This window comes from Echiichthys vipera (assembly GCF_963691815.1).
Source record: "Echiichthys vipera genome assembly, chromosome: 2".
NCBI classification, from domain to species: Eukaryota; Metazoa; Chordata; class Actinopteri; order Perciformes; family Trachinidae; genus Echiichthys; species Echiichthys vipera.
In genome coordinates, this window is record NC_139827.1 from 14,073,908 (window position 1) to 14,094,361 (window position 20,454).

Sequence of the window (20,454 nt, forward strand, 5' to 3'; positions counted from 1 at the left end):
ACATTGACCATTATCTCACAAACCCGATCATCTCAAAACAAATCAAATGTCAAAGATCACTGATGACCAGGTGAATTTAGAGGGAACAGACAGATGCCCAGATACTTATGACTTCCTGTTTTTCTGCTCTTCCTCTTTTATTTGGCACCATCACTGTGGATGTCCAACCTCTTTCAGAAAACAGACACGGCGTTTATATCAAGATTAAAAACAAACTTTATAATAGCACCGTAATATGTCGGGGGACATGTACACTGAGCCTGGCATCATCAATCATGTTTACTGCGATCCGGACGACAAAGTGAACATCTACGTCAGTGCAGAAAGCCTGAAAGTTTATGACAACCCCTGGGTGGAGGGCACGAATAGACCAGGACCTGCAGAGGCTCAGCACCCGGGTACAGACAAGAACAAGCTCACGTAGACATAAGATTTTATTTCCTTTCTTTTTTTTTATGTTTGAATTTCAATTTATGTTCAGTTTTCTGTGTTGACTCTGAAGAGGTGTTTGTGTCTGACTTTTATTTTCTTCTATCTTATCATTTGCAGCTTAAAATAATAGAGAAGCAAACAGTATTTCATTCATTGAATGTGTTTTTATTGATGGCAGTAATCTTAAAAACTCTAAACCTGATGTTGATGATTTATTTTTGTCAGTAATCCATGGAAACTCAGGAAAGAGGAAACATGTCAGAACCGATTCAGTGTTTCTGGGTGTGGTGTGTCTTCTCCTCCTGGCCGGGATCATTTACATCGGGGTTAAAAGTGAGTTTTTCCAAATTCAGTTTGCTGTTTAAAAACACTTCACATATTGTTGATTATATGATGATTGTACTGATATGGGAATACCCAGTTACTGTTTTGTTGTTCCTCTTGCGACAATAGTGAATAAAGACAAAACCAGCTGGACAAGAGAGAGAAACCAGTTACAGAAAGATTACGCCAGTCTCAAGAAAACAAGTGAAGAGTTAAAAGCCAATTACACGGATATCAGCAGAGAAAGAGATTTCTTCAGGGAGAAGTTTTGCAGTAAGTAAAAATACATTTCATCATCTTTGTTCATTGGTCAGGTATTTTGTACTGTAGATGTGTGTTAATTGTGATGCACCAGCTGCAAAAAACGCCACAGTTGATACTTGGCTGTTGTGATCTCAAGATGGTCTCGAGGTTTGTATTTGGCTTTAGTATAAAAACAGCATTTTGTGTTTAAAGGTAAAAAATGAAGCAAGTCGGTTTGCCTCTTTGAATTAGTGGTTAGGGAAATTGACGCATTGTTGTAGAGAGTGAGCCAAATGTATTAATTCAGAGAATGAATAGGGAAGATATTTGGGCTGATGCAAATGACCATCTCTTTGAAACACAGGACAGAAGCCTAAGAGATGTAAAAAGATCCTGGACGGCCTGGATAATCCCTGACAGAGAAAGGAACAATGGGACACTGCTGACCACAGAGAAGTATGTGCTGAAATGTTTATTCTAGAACAATTTAGAGTGATTTCTGGGTTGTATCATGAACAGAGTAGTTCTTTAACATCTTTAAGTTAAGCAAATGACTTTGGAAAGTAACCATTGCTAACATTTTCATTCCTGTCTCTGAATATAAATGTGATTCAACTTATTTTTAGGCTGCATTTTCTGTTCTGAATGCCTGGTACTTGAGGGTTTCAGGTGCACAGGAGGTACCGCCTTACTCTAACTCTGCATCTGCATGACTCAGTGTATAAACGTGTCCTCATTTTAGTCATGGTGTTTTTCTGGTATACAATTTGCAGAAAAAGGGGGGCTGTGAACAGCCAGAGAACATTGTAGGATTTTCAATGACATGATTATCACCTCATATGTGGCCATTTTATTAAAGTGTAATTTCCGGCGCAAAATCCTCCCATGGTCTTTTTGGGCACTTACATACATCAAATAAGCCATCAAGACAGTTTTTTTTCGTGTAACAACTGATAACGGAGAAATCTGAGAGAAAAGGACATGGCTTACATTGATTAGCTCAGGGCAGTACGTCGAAGGCATTAAACCGGCTTTTTTAACCAGTAATACTTCTTAAAATAACACCAACCCTCTGCAGTAGCATGATAAGCGTCCCTACACATAAAATGAAGCATCAACAACGTAGTTAGTGAACCCAGAGTTTATTAAAAGAGTGTTTTAAAGACTTACCAACTGGCCTCGGTACCAGCTCCTCTCGTAGTAAAGTTAATTCAAGTGAATTACTTAAGTCAATCTTAATCAGTGTTAGTGACTCTCTGGGTTTTTTCTGTTAACAGTTGTCACATGAAAAACGTCTCGATGGCTTATTTGATGCATGTAAGTGCCGAAAAAGACCATGGGATGTATTTTAGAAGTCCTTTATCCTGAAGTGCCATCGGTATTCTTAACTCAGCAAAGTAACTGATGATATTGAAGCCACATACATGAATGGTTTTAATGTTAAATATGACTTTATTGTGTTTGTTTTACTCACTTGTCTTCTTTTTTGTTGTTGACGTTTTCTTTCTTTTGTTTTGTGTGCCAGAGATAAATGTTTACATAATATTACAGTTTGTTACTACGATCACCTGACTGAACTTTGTCGTGTTGCTTTGTTCTTTCATCTCAGCAAATAGGTTTAATAACATTATTTGTGAGTATTCACAGTGCCTTATCTCCTACAAAGTATGTTTGTTAACTACAGATTTGTTTTGTCAGACAACATTTGCTGCCTGGGCTACATTCACTAGCAATGTTTTTTTTTCCCAGATCAAGGACGTCTGCTGTAGTTATACAAGTCATATTAAACACAGACGCCACAAAGGTTTCGATGCATACAGTATTTTCAGTTTGAATATAATGCAAATACCCCATGTTACATAAAATTAAACTAACACAAACTGTATTGTGATACATTAATACATTTGCCTTTTTCTCTCAGGACATCACATGAATCTTTTTTTTTCTAAATCATACTAATTTTTTTGTTGTCATTGTTAATGAATGTCTATCTTATCAATCATCTCATTTCACCAATAAAGAAAAAAATGTTTCTCCTCTCAATCTGGCTAATTGTCACAACATTATCTAGATCGATAATGTTCTGATGGTATTCAAAGACAAACTATTAAAAGGTTCATCGCACTCAGAAACCCACCGATGCAACACTATACTTTACTAATACACTTAAACTTTTGTTCAGGAAGACTGTGTTAAAAGGAACATTGCTGTGGCAAAACCCGACGGAAACAGGTCAAAAGGTTAAGAAATATTTAATATTTAATGGGATTTCAATGTTAAAGAATGTAAATGTTGAAGCCCTTGGTTTTTAAAGTGTGTTTTGTGTGAAAAGCCTCTGGATTGTAGCTCTCAGACTCTGGCAAACTGTGACAGTAACCACAAAAATAAATCAGCATGCAGCCGTGACTCATGTTTGCAAAATGCCAAATGTTTGGGACACAAAGGATAAAGACTAGTGGCCACTGTGGTATTCTCATGTTTCTTTTGAGACATCTGTGCACTGAATACCACAACATGTTGCAAGATTTCCCAGTGGTGATCTTTATTTGTTTTTTGTTTTTTTGGTGTTCACATCTAGAAGAATGTGTCATCCCCTTAGAGTAGAATATGAATATGTCAATGACTGTAATTTGAATGGCTTGGTTTGTATGCACTATAAAAAAAACTATGAGATATTAAATATTAAAAAACAAACAAAACAAATACTATTTTTTTCAGTCTTGTCCCTTTTATTTTGTTCCTTGGCTATGACCTAATTTTCCTTTAAATCACACTGTAATGTGTTCAGTAGGTTTTGAGATGTTCATCTGGAAACTGAGAAACAAGTGAACAAATGGGAACAAAATCATAACTTCAAAGAAGATGACTCAGTGACTGAGAAATAGCATCCCTTTGATGGCAAATAATAATAATAATAATATTAATATTATTAATAATAATAATAATAATAGTTATAATAATAGTAATAATAATAAAATGATGATTATAATAATAATAATAATAATAGCACAACATTAATAATAATAATATATTTATTAAGGATGTTAAAAACATTTAATACAACTATTGTAATATTAAGCCAACTGTATAGAGCTGACAGATAGGCATCTATTAAACTGTCTTATTTTAAATCACTTTTATTTCCATTCAAACATAAATAAGGAGGTTCAGGTGTATGGAGCTTAAATTGGATTTGACACTTTGGGGGCGGAGCCACTGGACTTTGATTGACCGCTCTCAGGGAGCCCGGGGCGCTTTGAATCTGTTGCGCATCTATTCCTGAACCTACGGTACGGGTGCCAGAAGTTACCAAAATGGTGTTGAAAGCAGTTTTTAGAGACAGTAAAGTAAAGAGTCACTCTTTATATCTATGGTTTTTATACCCTGTGCAAAGATTAAACATGAGGAAATTATAGTTTTTTTGTTTGTTTTTTTCAACTTTATTAACAAAATCATGTACATGGCTTACATCAGTTTGACATTCAAAGGGAGCAGGTGCAAAGAGGCACGCAGACTAAAGATTTTACATAAGAGCATAAAATATTCATGAAATAAAATAAAATAAAAATAAAAAACATAGCAGATCAGCTTGGGCTTTTCTTCCAGAGCATATTTTTCAAATGAACTGAAAAGTTTAATTGCATATTTACTTTTCATTCTGTTAAGGGCTTTGGTGAAAGAGAGAAGCTCGTTATGAAACACATTGAACTTAGGTTTCACTTTCATCCATTTACATTTGTGTATTTGAAACTTTCCCAGGATGAGTATATTGTTTACCAAAGAGTCCCATTCATTATTGTCCATAACAACTCCATAAATAATATTTTTTTGAGAAAAGGGTTCAAGTCGGATCTTTGTGTGCAGCCAGTCCAGAGTGATTCAGAAACAAAAAAATCTTTATAATGTGGCTGCTGCAGGCCGGAAAAGATCACCTGCATCTTAGCTGTGTAATGATAGTGCCTGGTGATAGGGACACAATATCTACAGCTAATTATATTAACATCAAAAAGTAGATGTAGATATAGAAAATAACCTAGCTTTAGTAGCATTAGTTAGTAGTAGTAGTATTTGTAGTATTATATTATGAAAGTCAACCTTTCATATAAAAGACATAACTCTAGGGTTTAAAAGCTGCTGGACACTCAGCATCAGTGTTTACTTAAGATGAACATGGTCTATAAACTGTGGCAGCTGAAAGAAGTAAATAGAGTAATACAGTAAATGATTTCTCTCTCAGTCAGCCTCTGTCTACAGCACCAATAATGCACTAATTAATGCTAGATAACACTGATAACAATCACATGCACATTTGTTTGTGTTATTGGTAAGTATTAAAACTCCTTTCTATGCTATTATTACAACAATATTTTATTTAATGCCTGCTGTAACGAGAATGTTTTGATAACGGCCAGTATCATATTTTCTTGCCGGTATCATAAGCGTGAAACTCACCAACCTGGCAACCCCGGGCTCCCTGACAGCTGTCAAAGTCCAGTGGCTCCGCCCCCAAAGTGTCAACATCTACTCCACTCGAGCTCCAAGCACTCCACGAGCGAGCGGAAGCGGCCTCTCCCGCGAGCGAGAGCAGGTCCTGTTGAGCTCAATGGAGTCAAATCTGCTCGCGATGGTTAATATCTTTGCGCGTGAAATCAAATACAACGCTCGTGAGTCATTGTTTCGTGCGCTGGAATTTTGAACCAACCTAAGCTCCAACAAAATAGTACCATAGGTGCGCCCGGGTGTGCCACTGTATGACGCGCATTGATACATAGTTGTCCGCCCCGTCTGACCTCACATCCGTCTCTCCCTCCAGACAGACTTTTATCTGCCGGCATTTTCTTTTTGTTTTGCCTGTGCCGACTCTAGCTCTTAGATTAAGCTTCTGTGTTGTGAACCGCGTAAAGGATTTCAAACGAAGTCTGCTTGTACCACTTTAGCCTGCTACACCATGCCTGGGTTTTCAGACAGAGACCGTGGCAGAGATAGAGGGTAAGTCAAGTGTTTCCTAACGTCAACTGTCAAGACGAACAGCTTTGGCCAACGGTTGCTAACGGCGCCGCTGTCATGGTTGTCTCCCCCAAAATAAGACACTTGTCAGTTGTGGTTTAATGTCTTGGCGCGTTGTTATTCAGCTATATTCATGTACTAAAATGTGAAGAACCGTTTTTGTATGAGGTTAAGCGTCCCCGCACCACCGTAGCTGTATGTTTTCTCAGTTTATCTGTCTTTTAAAGGTAAAATGGCAGCTAACGGCGGCTGACAGTCTGCCCGGCTCACTGTTATCATGTGACGCAGTGTTGTATCTCCCTGAAGATGCAGATGCGAGACGAACATTTGTGTCTCAAAGGTTCAATTAATTTTTTTAACGTTTTAATGGTGTCACCGAGAATTTATCCTATTTTAGGTAAAGTTGTTGACTTCGGTTATTCGGTGGATATAAGTCGCAATTCTGTAATCTTTAATTTGATTAATTGATTTGCACAGAATCAATCAAATACGTAACAATACACCATTAAACACAATACATATATATCTCACATGCAAAGGGTATAGCTTGTGTTGGAAAGGTCAGAAAACCGGGGAAGGGTTTATAGTGAAACCTCACCAGGTCGCTAAAATGTAATTATGATACAATTCTCATAATTAAATAATCTGACAGTGCTGTGTATTTATATAGGAGTACGGCAATTTCCAAGTGCTATTTTGTCTTATACTTTGTAGCATACTATTAAGCAACCATTGTTATGGAAAAACACCTGAGATGCTCAGTGTTTGGAAAGCATTCACACTAACGAATGATCTGCCAATTATTTTCTGCATGTCAGTAAACAGGAAAATCTCCAAATATTAGAGGCTGAAAACATTTTTTGCCATTTATGCAAAATTATCAAAATAGTTGGTGATTATTTTCCTGCCGATTGATGTTGACACAAATGTTGACCGAATCGTCTCGAAGCTGTTCACTACGTCAAAGCCCCTGTCCCTTAGTTTGTGTAATTTATGTATGTGGTGGTAGGAAACATAGCATAGTACGTCCATAAAATTGGGGATCCAAAAATAGCTTTGACATAAACGTTGCTTTCCTAACTTTTAAAAACAAAATGTAACAAATAAATACATTGATATCATTTCAAATTATTAAAACAAAGAATGGAATTGAATAGACCGGATCCAGCTATTTGAGTCAGTATCAGCCTGATACCAATAACGGTAGTTTTGCATCCCTACTTCTCTAAGAGCAGGCCACTCATATTCTTGTCTTCGAAACCATATTAAGGCCGCCAAGACGAGTTCAAAAACCCCTGATGATGCAAAATGATGATAAGGAGTCTTTGAACTTGACAACTGTTTTTACAGGCTGAGTAATAATAACCACAACTAGATAATTGACTTATCAATTTGTAGGAAGACCCTTTAATAAGCACCATGTCTGGCTGGGCTTAATGTTTCCCACTCTTTTACACAAGGTATGGTGGAGGACCCCCTCGTTTTGGTGGTGGTGGTGGTGGAGGAGGCAATAGGGGCGGACCTCCTCCAGGAAAATTTGGAAACCCAGGTGAGAGGCTGCGAAAGAAACACTGGAACCTCGACGAGCTTCCAAAGTTTCAGAAGAACTTCTACCAAGAACATCCAGATGCCACTCGCAGACCACTTGTAAGACCTGTTTTTAGCTGTTTCTCTGTTCTAAGTTTCAATGAATGTGGCTTGTGAGTATGTGCATTGACAGTGGTCGTTATTACATTTTCTCCCTGAAATTCCAGCAAGAGGTTGAACAGTACCGAAGAACTAAAGAAGTTACAGTCAAAGGCAGAGATTGCCCCAAACCAATTATAAAATTCCATGAAGCTGCATTTCCAAGTGAGTAGACGGTCAACCACACAAACAATCTTGAGTAGTTGTTTACCTGTTTTATGTGTCATTGTCAGAAGGTTTGATGCAATGAAATTTCATTGGATGGAAAGCGCATTGAGCCGTTTGCCGTGGTAATTCCAGTAGTACAAAATAAAATGCTGACTGTTAGTTTTCATGGTGACAACACACAGTGGGGCTGTAAAGTGTCTTGCTTGGAGGAGAGCGAACGGACGCAGCGTGGGAGTGAGGAGGAAGGACCCTTTGACCCAGCAGCACTGCATGACGTTTTATACGGAAGTTAGACTGTTGCTTGGCAACAGTACACATAGAAATGGCCGCCGCTCTGACCATTCTGCTGCATTGATTTAAATAGAGAAACCTGTTTGACATCAAACAACTTAACTTGCATATCTTACTTCTTCAGGCTACGTCATGGAAGTTATTGTCAAACAGAACTGGACTGATCCAACTCCGATTCAGTCTCAGGGGTGGCCAGTTGCCCTGAGTGGCAAAGACATGGTTGGCATCGCTCAAACTGGGTCTGGGAAAACCCTTGCAGTAAGTGACGTATTTTCCAATTATGTTTTTTCAGATCTTTTCTACCCAGTACCCATATGAGACTGTCACACAACAGTAGTTAAAACATAACATTTTTGCCCCAATGTTTAGACCCTTAAGAAAGAGTTTCTGTTTGCAGACCAGGTTCATTAGGCTGTTGCCAAGAGTGATTGTCTCATGATTGAACAGAATGATGAATAGCCGTATAAGATGAGATGTTGCAACTTGAAACAATGTTAACAATCGTCAGCTGAGGGAAGAAATATAACCTGCCATGTTTTGTAAGTTAATGATGAGGCAGCTGGCGTGCATAGGAACACTGATGCATGTGCACAACGAGTGATGAAGTATATTTAGAATTCAGTCCTGTTTTTTTGTTTCTTTAGTACCTTTTGCCTGCAATTGTGCACATCCAACATCAGCCATTCTTGGAGCATGGAGATGGACCAATTGTAAGTACACTTGAAAATATATTGCTTCAGTGTGTGTGATCTAACCTGTTGTCTCCATTAGCACAGGATGATTTTGACAGTCCTTTTTCTACTACTGCTGAAGAATGGGAAATTACTCTTATGTTATCACAATATTATAAGTGAAAGGCCCAGATGATGTCCAGTCTTCTTATTATACAGATCAATGTGTCACTGTGTATATCACTAAATAGCCACCCTTTGCTAAAATTCAATATGGTGTGCCAACAAAATGAGAAACCAGTGAAGCTGCTTTCTTTAAAAGGTTTGTGTTTGTCTTGTGCTTGAGCTGATTATTTCCATCTCTCTGTAGTGCTTGGTGCTGGCGCCAACCCGTGAGCTGGCTCAGCAGGTGCAACAAGTGGCTGCTGAATACGGCAGGGCCTCCCGTCTCAAGAGCACATGCATCTACGGTGGTGCACCCAAAGGGCCCCAAATCAGGGACCTTGAGAGGGGTAAGCGTACTTTGTTATTCTCACTATGTAAATAGTACAGTACAATTAACACATACAATTAATTTGACTCTTCTTTCCCAATAGGCATATGTTTTCAGGTTTTTACATTTTTGTGTGTGTGTTTTCAGGTGTGGAGATTTGCATCGCTACCCCAGGTCGTCTCATTGACTTCCTGGAGTGTGGTAAGACTAATTTGCGTCGTTGCACCTATCTGGTACTGGATGAAGCAGACCGCATGCTGGACATGGGATTTGAACCTCAGATCCGCAAAATAGTAGAGCAAATTCGGGTAAGTTAGGTTATTTTCTTTCACTTGGCAGACAATTGACAATATTATTGTTATTATTATTATTATTATTATTGAGACAATCTCAGAGTAAAGTACATAGTCACACAGCAACCATGACTACTGGTTGACCGAACAACCTGTGACTAATACTCATACTCCAGACGTCACACAGAATAACTGTTACTGGTACTAGATATTAGACTGTTGCATTCTTACATTTTTAAGGGTTAAATGTGAGAATTGCATTTACATTAAAGCTGCAAAATTGTGTTTAATGTCCTCCTTTTTGTCCTTACCAGCCAGATCGTCAGACACTGATGTGGAGTGCAACCTGGCCTAAGGAAGTTCGCCAGTTGGCTGAGGACTTCCTAAAGGACTATGTCCAGATCAACATTGGCGCACTGCAGCTCAGTGCCAACCACAACATCCTGCAGATAGTTGATGTTTGCAATGACATGGAGAAGGAGGACAAGTGAGTAGATGACTCCTACCTCTTTATAAGCATCAATCAGTCAACTGATGTAATAAGGGGAAACTATTGTTTTAGTCCTTGGCCATACGTACTCCAGTTATCCTCTCCTTTCAAAGCCTTGCTTAGATACGCAAGTGGTTAAAGAACAAATTAGTTTATGACTGTACTTGCATCAGTAGAAACAAAATGCCTGTTGCAGTGATAGGATACATTTTAGGGTTTTTTTCAACTAAGATTTATCTCAACTTCTTTTTTGTCCCTTCTCTGTTAGACTGATTCGTTTGCTGGAGGAGATAATGAGTGAAAAGGAAAACAAGACCATTATTTTTGTGGAGACCAAAAGGCGTTGTGATGAGCTCACCAGGAGGATGAGAAGAGATGGGTAAGGATCTCCTCGCCCCTCCCCTCAATATTTAGGATGGTCCAAATGGTAACTTTTCTTTCTCACTGCTTGCTACTACCTTTTGTTGCATTAGTGTAAACTGTTAAATCTGTCTGCCACAGATGGCCAGCAATGGGAATTCATGGAGATAAGAGCCAGCAGGAGAGGGACTGGGTCCTTAATGGTGAGATTAAAAAAAGAAAGAAGTGAGAATCCTTCTCTGACTGTTCTGTTATTGAATTAAAGGCTGTCCCTCTTTCTTCAGAGTTCAGATATGGCAAAGCTCCAATCCTCATCGCTACAGATGTGGCCTCCCGTGGCTTGGGTTAGTATGTCATTGAGTAGCACCACTTTCTTATCAGTGTTACACTTACTTTAAAGAAAGTGGTTTTGCTTTCTTTAACTTTTCTATGCATTTTCTGAGTTTTTCTCACCTTAAGGTGGAGTCTTTGTGGCAGGCACTAGGCATGACAGTCCCAGGCCTCGAGAGGGAGAAGGATGACATATTGGAAGTGCTCAACTGGCTTGCCACCCAGTGGGCCTAGAGAGGTGAAAGCTCTTGTGTGCCAGTGATCTTCAAAAGGCTGTGTGGCTAAGCCTTTCTCTCTGATATGTTGTTGAAATACACACATCTGTTCTCCCACCATGGATTTCACCTGACAAATGCCATCCAGCTGTTTCCAACTCAAACGTAGAAGGAAAAAAAGAAAAAAAAAAAGATATGCTTGATGTTGTGACTTTTGCCTTGCATGCTGTTGTGTTAGAGAGCGCTGTATTGCAAGTCACTTGTTTGAGATTTGGAACAATTGTTACCTTTCGGAGCTTGTATCACATAGCATGGGTGCTTGTCAGCCTGTCTAAGCTTTCAGTTTTTTTCTTTTCCCGTCAAAGTGCTGGATTTCTTGAAATGGAGAGAGCAAATCTTTTATTTGTCTCTGAAAATTGATGAGACCTGGCACATGTGTTTATGGGGTAGTGGGAACATCTAGTGAGAGGAGAAAGAGAGTGAGACAGCTCAAACCAAAGTTCCTCCCTCGCCTGCGTTTTTAAAGTCATGTCGAGACCTGCCAACGAGAGACATTTTCTCAAGTGAACACTGGCTTCTTGGAAGATCTTGCCTTGATGAGACTGATGAACGGGGTGGGGGGAATTGCTCCATGCTCGGTGAGGGGGTCCCACAGGGTTCAATGCTTGGGCCTTGTTCATTTTTTTTTAAGGGGCCCCTGTTCAAATTAGTACTTGGTCTATTTTGTCTTGGCAAGACATGCAGTGTGGCCTTTAATATCAAGCTTCTTTTGCGAGTGTACTGGGAAAAATGGACCTGCAAAAATGTACCCCTGAATGGTCCTATATTGGCACATGAGGAGGATCCCAGTGCATATCGTGGCCCAACTGCGTAGAAGCTCCTGGATGTCACTTGACAATTTGTGGGGGATTTCGCTGCATTGGGAAAGGACTAGTGAATGCATACTCCTTTATGGTAAGACTTAAATCCATTTTTTTTCTCCCTTGTTTAACAAAAGGGAGAGTGAATGTCTTTTTGATTATGGTAAGCAATTGGAGTGTGCATCGTTTCTCTCTTCCCACAGTAGTATTCCCTTGGAGTAGATGTATTCACAATCTTATGATGTTTTAACACCTTTCCTCCACAGCCTAATGACCGTTTTCTTCCCCCAGCCTCCACAGTTGCTAACTTCTCCTTTGATCTGGCTGTTGTGGTGTGCAAAATCCTGTGTGGCCTCCATGTTTTGTTTTGCCACACTGCAACACTTTCACAGATGTGGAGGATGTGAAATTTGTCATCAATTATGACTACCCTAACTCCTCCGAGGATTATATCCACCGCATTGGACGCACTGCCCGAAGTCAAAAAACGGGCACAGCCTACACCTTCTTCACCCCCAACAACATGAAACAAGCCAGTGACCTGATCTCTGTGCTCCGCGAGGCCAATCAGGCCATTAACCCCAAGCTGATCCAGATGGCAGAGGACAGAGGAGGTAAAATATGATACTTGTTTATAGAGATGGTTTGGATGAAATTCATTAAATTAATCTTTGGCTCTTCATAAAAGCTCAGCGATAACTTAATTATTTCTTACTCACAAACTGAATGAGCCAGTTATAAGTCGTTGAGATTCTTCTGATGTCAAATCAGTGAAAAGTGCTTTATTTATTTAATCTTATCAGTGTCTCTTAGTATTGTTGATGTAGGTTTAGTATGTTAATAGCCTGTACCCACTCTATGCTCTCCCATTTTGTCCCTCCTGTCTTCATCTCATGCAGGTCGTGGAAGGGGGGGAAGAGGTGGCTACAAGGATGACCGTCGGGATAGGTATTCCGGGGGTGGGAGGAGTAACTTTGGAGGTAGTAGCTACAGGGACAGGGACAGTGATAGGGGCTTTGGTAATGGGCCAAAGAGTGCCTTTGGTGGCAATAAGGCCCAAAATGGTGGCAGCTATGGAGGTAACAGTGGTAACTCTAGTGGTAGCTATGGCAACAACAATTATAACAACAGCAACGGACAGGGCAACTTTGGTGCTCCAGGAAACCAGGTGGGTGCTTTTGGTAACCAAAGCTTCCAGGGCCCTCCTCAGTTTGGGGCCATGCAGAGGGGTGCTCAGAATGGTATGAACCACCCACACCCACCATTCCCATTTAACTCTCAGCCACCACAGCAGGCCCAACAGCCACCACCCCCACCACCAATGGTGCCCTACCCCATGCCACCACCTTTCCCACAGTAGATATGATAAACGCACAATATTTGGAACCAATGTGATTTTGGTTTAGTCTTGAAATCTTACAGTATGATTATTATTGTTATTATTATTCTTTGTACTGTTTAACTTTGTTTTGCTTACAGCAGGGTTGGAAATATTCAGAAAAACCCAGAGCATTACGTGGAGTCATAGACCCGTCTCCTAGTGCAATTTTGATTGCTGCACTTTTCCTTGACTGTTTTTTGTTACATTCCTCAGTAATTTATTTTTACTAGGTAATGCAGTGTTTTTTTCAGTTTGTGTTGTTTTAAAGTGAAGTTATGAAGATCATATATAAAGGGTGTGTGTGACCCTTTTCAATAAAAATAAGAAAATGGGACTTGTGTGTTGTGTTGATTGTGAGGGAGGGTTGGGTTGGAAGAGTTAACTTATTAAACTGAACTTTACGGTGCGTGTTATCACTGTAGTTCAGTTAGTTACCATGGTCATGTCCTCAATTTAAAAAAAAATATAATTTTTACTACTTAATGGTATCAACCCTACTACTTTTAAGCAAACAAGTAACAAATTATGCATGCACTTGCATTTTATTCCAAACAATGGACATTTAAATTTAAGACTGGGATGGTGTACGTTAGTTCAGTATATTGGACTATTTTGTGTTCCTTTTTTATTAAAGTATGAACAGTAATGAAATTTGAGTAAAAAGAAAAATATTCACATTGGAAATAAAATAATATACAATTTAACGTCGACTGAATAAATAAAACATTTTTTAAAAGTATTTTTGCCAAAACAAAACACTGCGTCATCACCTCAGTGCCCTGCGTCACGTGACAGAGGCGTTCGTAACCCGGATGTAAATGTTGAAGCTATCACTTCCGGAGCATAACGCTACATGTGATCACATGTCCTTCCTTTTCATTTAAAACTTTGTCCAGCGGTTATCCCTGAACATTAACAACAGTCACGGGTTACTCTCAAAATAAACGTACATCTAACGTTTTAACGCGAATAGTTTCTTTTACATTTAATGTTTATTTGAAGTGTCAACGGTCGTTAATGAGGGGTCAGGTGGATGCATCACTGACCATCTTTGGATTTACCTCTCATCATGTTATCCCACTGTGTCAGAAATATCCTGGCAAGGCGCCTGTGCGTATTGGAAACCTCACCGTGCAGAATAACACTGGCTCTTCAACAAACCAGGAGACGCTGCTGCAGTACATCAAAGAGTGAGGATTTGGATCAGGTCAGGACTTTGCTGCAGCTCTGTGTGGACAGATACTTTGTCTCACCTGGTCAGACTAACACGGAGCTGCTTCAACGCGGGTTGAGCTGCAGTTATGGTCCTCTGGGCATGGAGCTGAGGAGGAACCTGCTGGAGCAGTGGTGGCGCTCTGTGACCAGGTCCACAGCTCAGGTGTTTGGGATAAACACTCTGAGCGGCAGCAGAGAAGACTCAGCGACAGATGCACGGGGGCAACTGAGGGTTGTTGAGTCTGAACATTTAAAACACATACTTGAACATAAAGAGCTGAGCAAGGAGCAGCTCATCCAGAAGGTAGAGACGCTTATTCAGAGGTCCCCATCCCTGAGGACAAACTTTCTTCAAGGTAGAGTGCTGCAGTGACGGATTAAGGTGGTCGGGGCCCCCTAGGCTACTGTTTGTGTGGGCCCCCCCACATTATTAATCATGATTTATCAGAAAAAAACAAGCTAGAACAGAAGAAGAGTCCACAACCTTGAAAAAATCCTGTCAATTTAGGAATTTTCTTTAGTAGATCTTGGTCCTTTTGTTCTTTCAGTCATGCTTTTCTTTTCTGTTCTCCACTATCACATTTCCTTTCTGACATTTTGCTGCTATACTGTCTAGTTACAGTGAGTGACGTATCATTTGAAAACAAAACTAAACTTATGAACCCGGCCACATGATGGCAGCTGATTGGGTAAATGTGTCCCATTCTATCCAATAGGTGACTTTTTTATGTTTCTAAGGGCATCAATAGGAGGAAAGGTTTTTCTTAAAGTACCAGTCAGGTACATTAAGAAATAAAATAGTCTGGCCAGTCAGGGGCCCCTGCACACCTGGGGCCCCTAGACCAGCCTGTGCATTAATCCGCCTCTGCATAAAGTATATATTCCACAGAGACTCACAATTTGATTATCACATTGGTGTGTTTTGGTAAGTAATAGTTGCACTATATATGCTTTATGATGGCATGAAGTTGGGTCTGTAAAGCAAGGTGATTGCAAGATAGACCATCCTTGGTTCAGCAAACCATCACAGCACTACAATAAAATGAGAAATAACTTGTAGTAATTTTTAGGGAATGGCCTCAGTTGAGTTTGTCCCATTTCAAGCTCCACCTGTCTAATATTATATTGAAGTTTAAGATCGGGGTTAGGACTTTAACAATCTGCAAAGAAGCTGGGATTTTCCACATGAAAGCCTAAGAATAAATTGTAGGGTCAGCAGGATCGCACATCACTGTTGGGAACGTAACTTAAAGCACCTATAAAAGCAAATCAAACCAAACAATGTTTTCCACCAAAACATCTTTTTAGTACTGAATATAAAAAAAATCTGTTTTATTGTCAGGTGCCTTGGAGCAGTTTGTCCCCTCGTTGAAGCTGGTGAACAGGAAGCTGCCCTTCGGCCTGGCTGAGACGGGGCTGTGTTTCCAGCCCTCGGGTGGCTCTGGTTGGTGAGGCTTCATCTCTTGTCTGTGTAGATCTATACTTGTGAAACTGTTTATTCTTGCTGTACAGATTCCCCAGATGAGATTTTGGAACAAGGGCAAATTAATTGTACTCCCTTTTACAGAATATTGATTGTTGAGTTGTGTTAATACCACCTTTATGTCATATGAAGAGTGTAAATCATTAAACATTTCCACCCACTCCTCTGACCATAGCAATATTTAGATCTCACTGACTGCTAATCCTGTGAAAGGTGCATCAATGACCCCCTTTTGAGATAATAGACATTTGTGCTTAAAAAAACTGCTCTATTTTGTAACAAAATGTCATTATTTAAATAAATAAACAGCTAAAAAGTGTAGTGATCCTGTAATTCCAGTGTAATGTGTTTTTTTTCTGCCAGCCCAGCTGAGGTGACGCAGACGTCTCTGGTCTGGTTCTGCTCTCCTCGTACGTCTTCCCAGTGGCTGGATCACTGGACACAACAGAGACTGAAGTGGTGGAGGAAAGTGAGTGTTGTTAAATATGATAAAGTATTTCAGAGCACTGCAGTTAAGCTAAACAGATACCCATCATTACTCAGATACACACACATTTTTCCATGTTGTAGGAAAGATGTATTGTTGTATTTTGCAGGTATAAACATCACCACAAGGTCATTTTGAGGTTTATTTTTTACCAATGTTGTGTAGCGCTAGCTGGGGCACAATTGGGTTTTGGTCCTTGTTTTCATGGGCTTCTTAAAATACTTTTTGTGTAACAACTATTAACGGAGAAATCCAGGAGAGTTTATTAAGAGTGTTTTGAAAGACTTACCAACTGGCCCCTGTACCAGCTCCTCTCGTACATTTAAGTCAATTACCAAATGCAATCTAAAAGGAAGGAGCCCAGTGGTGCTTCGTTTTATGTGTAGGGACTCCCATCATGCTACTGCAGAGGGTTGGTGTTATTTTGAGCAGTATTAGTGGTTAAAAAAGCAGTTCTAATGCCTTCACTCTATCTGATTTCTCCGTTAATAGTTGTTACACGAAAAAAACTGCCTCGATGGCTTATCTGATGCATGTAAGTGCCGAAAAAGACCATGAGATGATTTTGTGCTGGAATTACACTTTTAATCCAGTAACAAACACTAAAGATCTTATGACTTTCCAACGTTGACACTTATTATTATTAATTAAAGATACGCTCCCTGATCTTCCTGCAAGGCCCTTTAAACATAACATTTCCCCTCGTCCATTACTCAACTAAACGTTAGTTCTGGTCTTAGTTGACTAAGATTTTTATAGTCATTTAGTCAATTTTTCATGAATGACTTAAGCGGTTGAAGATGAGATGAGATGAGACTTATTTCTAAAAAATGTGTCAGCACATCTTTGGTAAACACAAGATTTAAAATGAAGCATTGACAAAATCGTATAAGAAGTTAGTCGACTAAGAATTTCTTAAATTGAGGACAGCTTTAAATGTTTTGAAATGTGAGACTCTTGACTTCAGACATCAACATTAAGATTGGACAACTTTATCGAATAGCTTTAGTTACTTTAAATCAAGACCACCTGTGTCTTTCTAGTTTGCCCTGTCTCCATCCGACTTCAGCAGTAGTGACGTACCGGAGGAGGAACTGGAAGAGGCGACGTCTCGTGGTGTGAGGATCATCTACAGCTTTCCATGGGGACAGGAGCCCCTGGAGACGCTGTGGGGCAGAGGAGACGCCGAGCTGCTGCAGACACACCATGGAGTCCGTTCCAAACTACAGGTCATTCCCTTTCTCTTTCTTGATTGGCTTCATGTGGACACTGTCTTTTTTTTTTTTGTCTGCTGTCAGTTTCTTACCTGTCAAGCTGTTGCAACATTGATGTAGAAGTCATGCTTCACGCACGAATGCATCATTGAGATATTGGCTGAGAAATAACTGTAAATAGCGGTTAAATATCACCTAGTCAGACGATTAGGGTGATGTTAATTACTGTAGGTTAATTCGGTGGTATTTAAACTATATATACTATGTAGTAAAACCATGTTCAGGCTCCAATTACAGTTTTTAACTTTGTGTACTATTTTGGTTTTAACAGTGAGCCAGGTCAAAGGTCATTTTATCACCTTGTGCAAAAATGTTTTTCAGATTCTTGTCATAAGGGGTCAACCCAAACTGCTGCCTTTCCCCAAATTATGTGGTTCCCAAAATGAAATCTGAAATTTCCCATTTAGGATTTTTTCAGAGAAGATATTTTGTAAATGAACAGGTGTCAATGATGAACGATGTCTTAATTCAATGTAGTTGCATACAGTCTCACATCTTAACTGTCTCTCCCGACATGATTCAGTGTCGAGATGGTCGTAAGTCAGTTCCTCACGTCGTCTCAGTAACAGGGAACATGGACCGCGGATTGATGGCCTTTCTATCCAACTCACTCCAGCAGTTCAAGAAAGAAGACGGCAAGCAGAAGCTGCTGCAGAGAAAGGTGATGACCCACAGCTGACCGCCGCTTAAAAAAACTCTTGTTCATTTTTTTCACTGTCTCATTTAAATGTTTCCCTCTTTTTATGATGTGATCATTTATCACTGATTTTTGGTTCACTGTTGATTTCAGGTTCTGAGGTTGCACCCAGTGTTGGCTCCAGTCAAAGTGGCTTTAGACATTGGCAGGGGAGCCACTGTGGAGCAGAGACAGGTAAGAAAAACATACAGAGGGTTCCCGCGGATCCTTAAAAAGACTTCTTAGAAGGCATTGAATTCCTTAATCTAAAAACAACAATTTCTACTATTTTTTATTTTTGTTTATTGTGAAATTTGTCTTAAATATCATTCCAGGTGGCATTAAAAAGCTGTAGAAACCCTGATATAGTAACAGTCGACATCGCTAAATCATTGATTTCTTTAAAAAAAACCTTGATTAAATCTGCGTGAATACACATCTAAAGAGAATTGTGCAATTGACGGAGATGGAATCGGCACTACAGTATTACATTTAACTTGTTTATTGTGTAGGCACCTGTGAAAGTAGATTAATAAGTATTTGATGATCTTTTAGGTTTGTGAGGGGCTGCAGCAGGAATTTATGGAGGCTGAGATCTCTGTGTGGCCGGGGTATCTCGAAACTCAGCAAACATCAATGGAGCAGCTGAACGCAAAGTAAAGTGCAATTCAGTGCTGTAATGGAAGCAAAATTGCTCATGAGGAGCAAATTATCAGTGTTTTTCTTGCTGCGGACTAATATGTGCCTCGATGTCGTCGCGTTCTTAGGTACGATGAGATGGGAGTGCTTTTCACTGTGGTGATCAGTGAGAACACGCTGGAGAACGGCCTCCTTCAAATACGCAGCAGAGACACCACCATCAAAGAGACCAAGCACATCTCTGAGATCAAGAACTTTCTCTCCAGATACATTTCTGCTGCAGACATCTGAACTAGAAGGAAAGACTGAACATTGTGCTGCCTCAGTTTTGCATCCGTCTCTGATACAAAACTACATCTACAAGTCAAGGTCTTCCTTGTGAGCCTCCTCTCAGTACCTCTGAGGCAAAGACGTGGATTACTGCTGCATGTTTCACTGTTTTTGAGGAGGATTGGAATAAACGTTTGGTGTGTTTATTTCTGCCTCACTTGCTATACAGAATGTCTCTTCAGTATTTGATTTTGTTGTTGTTGTTGTTGTTGTTGTGATGGTTCTCTCTCAGTTGTGGTGGATTAGTTTATTTCTAAAAACTCTCTTGAGGTTCAAATATCATTCTTGATCCTGGAAAGAAACAAAACCTTGACATTCTCAACTCATACCACAATATCTTCATTATATTTCACTCTAAATGGACTTTGAATTGGGGTTAAAACAATGAAATATCAATCAATCAAATTGTATTTCTATAGCAGATTGGCAGACGGTTGAGCCGCACCAAAGTGCTTCACAAGAAAGTTCTTAAGTGTAATAAATGTAGGAATGACCTAAGGCAAGAAGAGAAAGGGGGTAAAAGTAAATGAGTTAAAATAATGCAAAATAGTGAACATTAAAAGGTAACCGGGGACGCCAAGCACTGGCACTTAATAAGGAGACACTAATCAAAGGCAAGTGAGAAAATGTGAGTCTTTAAATGGGACTTAAAAATATTTAGACTGAGCTTTTTCCATATAGTCACACCCGAACCAGACAGATTGTTCCTCATGATGATGCATAGCGGGTTATTATGACATTGCACTGCTTTCTCCCTTGATTTGCTCTTGTGCTGTTTTCCCTTGTGACTTTCAGAACCGCCTCCGAATGTGGTTTGAGTGATTCGATCTCAACAAGCCCCATTCACACTTAAAGTTGTCCACTTGTGATCTGATCACTCAGGATGGATTTAGAAACAGGTCTGAATGGGGCCTTTGAGTTTCAGTTCATTTTCCAGTAGATGATATGTTGCTTATTAATATATTGTTTTATTGGGACTTGTTGTGTTATATTTCAGTTGCAGCTCTTAAAGTTAAACTTAGTAGGATAAATATTGTGCATAATAAAAAGCAAGCATGGATATACCCCATTGAAGCAGCCTACACACGTGATCCCCTAAATCTCGC

The 20,454-nt window shown here is 39.7% G+C and overlaps 2 protein-coding genes across 2 annotated transcripts; both read left to right on the plus strand.

Annotated features, from left to right (window-relative positions):
* The first annotated feature begins 5,555 nt into the window (after positions 1-5,555).
* Positions 5,556-13,578, plus strand: LOC310955662 (putative ATP-dependent RNA helicase DDX5). The gene is made up of 13 exons (XM_083925625.1): positions 5,556-5,988; positions 7,467-7,653; positions 7,761-7,857; positions 8,276-8,409; positions 8,796-8,861; positions 9,193-9,334; positions 9,463-9,623; positions 9,923-10,095; positions 10,367-10,477; positions 10,600-10,661; positions 10,743-10,802; positions 12,256-12,477; positions 12,763-13,578. The coding sequence occupies exons 1-13, from the start codon at positions 5,948-5,950 to the stop codon at positions 13,221-13,223; spliced, it is 1,917 nt and encodes a 638-aa protein (XP_083781751.1). The 5' UTR covers positions 5,556-5,947; the 3' UTR covers positions 13,224-13,578.
* A 554-nt stretch (positions 13,579-14,132) lies between these two features.
* polg2 (polymerase (DNA directed), gamma 2, accessory subunit) lies at positions 14,133-19,309 on the plus strand (the record flags this gene model as incomplete). Its single annotated transcript, XM_083936987.1, has 8 exons — positions 14,133-14,815; positions 15,802-15,907; positions 16,306-16,411; positions 17,473-17,658; positions 18,227-18,364; positions 18,494-18,574; positions 18,935-19,035; positions 19,147-19,309. Exons 1-8 carry the CDS (start codon positions 14,314-14,316, stop codon positions 19,307-19,309), a joined length of 1,383 nt encoding a protein of 460 aa, XP_083793113.1. The 5' UTR covers positions 14,133-14,313.
* Between the last annotated feature and the right edge of the window lie 1,145 nt (positions 19,310-20,454).

Bases quoted from the DNA above. Each gene is read 5' to 3' on its own strand.
- LOC310955662 (XM_083925625.1), top strand. From the start codon at position 5,948: ATGCCTGGGTTTTCAGACAGAGACCGTGGCAGAGATAGAGG. The intron at 10,096-10,366 runs GTGAGTAGATGA...CTTCTCTGTTAG, and splicing joins GACATGGAGAAGGAGGACAA to ACTGATTCGTTTGCTGGAGG. The intron at 10,662-10,742 runs GTGAGATTAAAA...CTCTTTCTTCAG, and splicing joins GAGGGACTGGGTCCTTAATG to AGTTCAGATATGGCAAAGCT.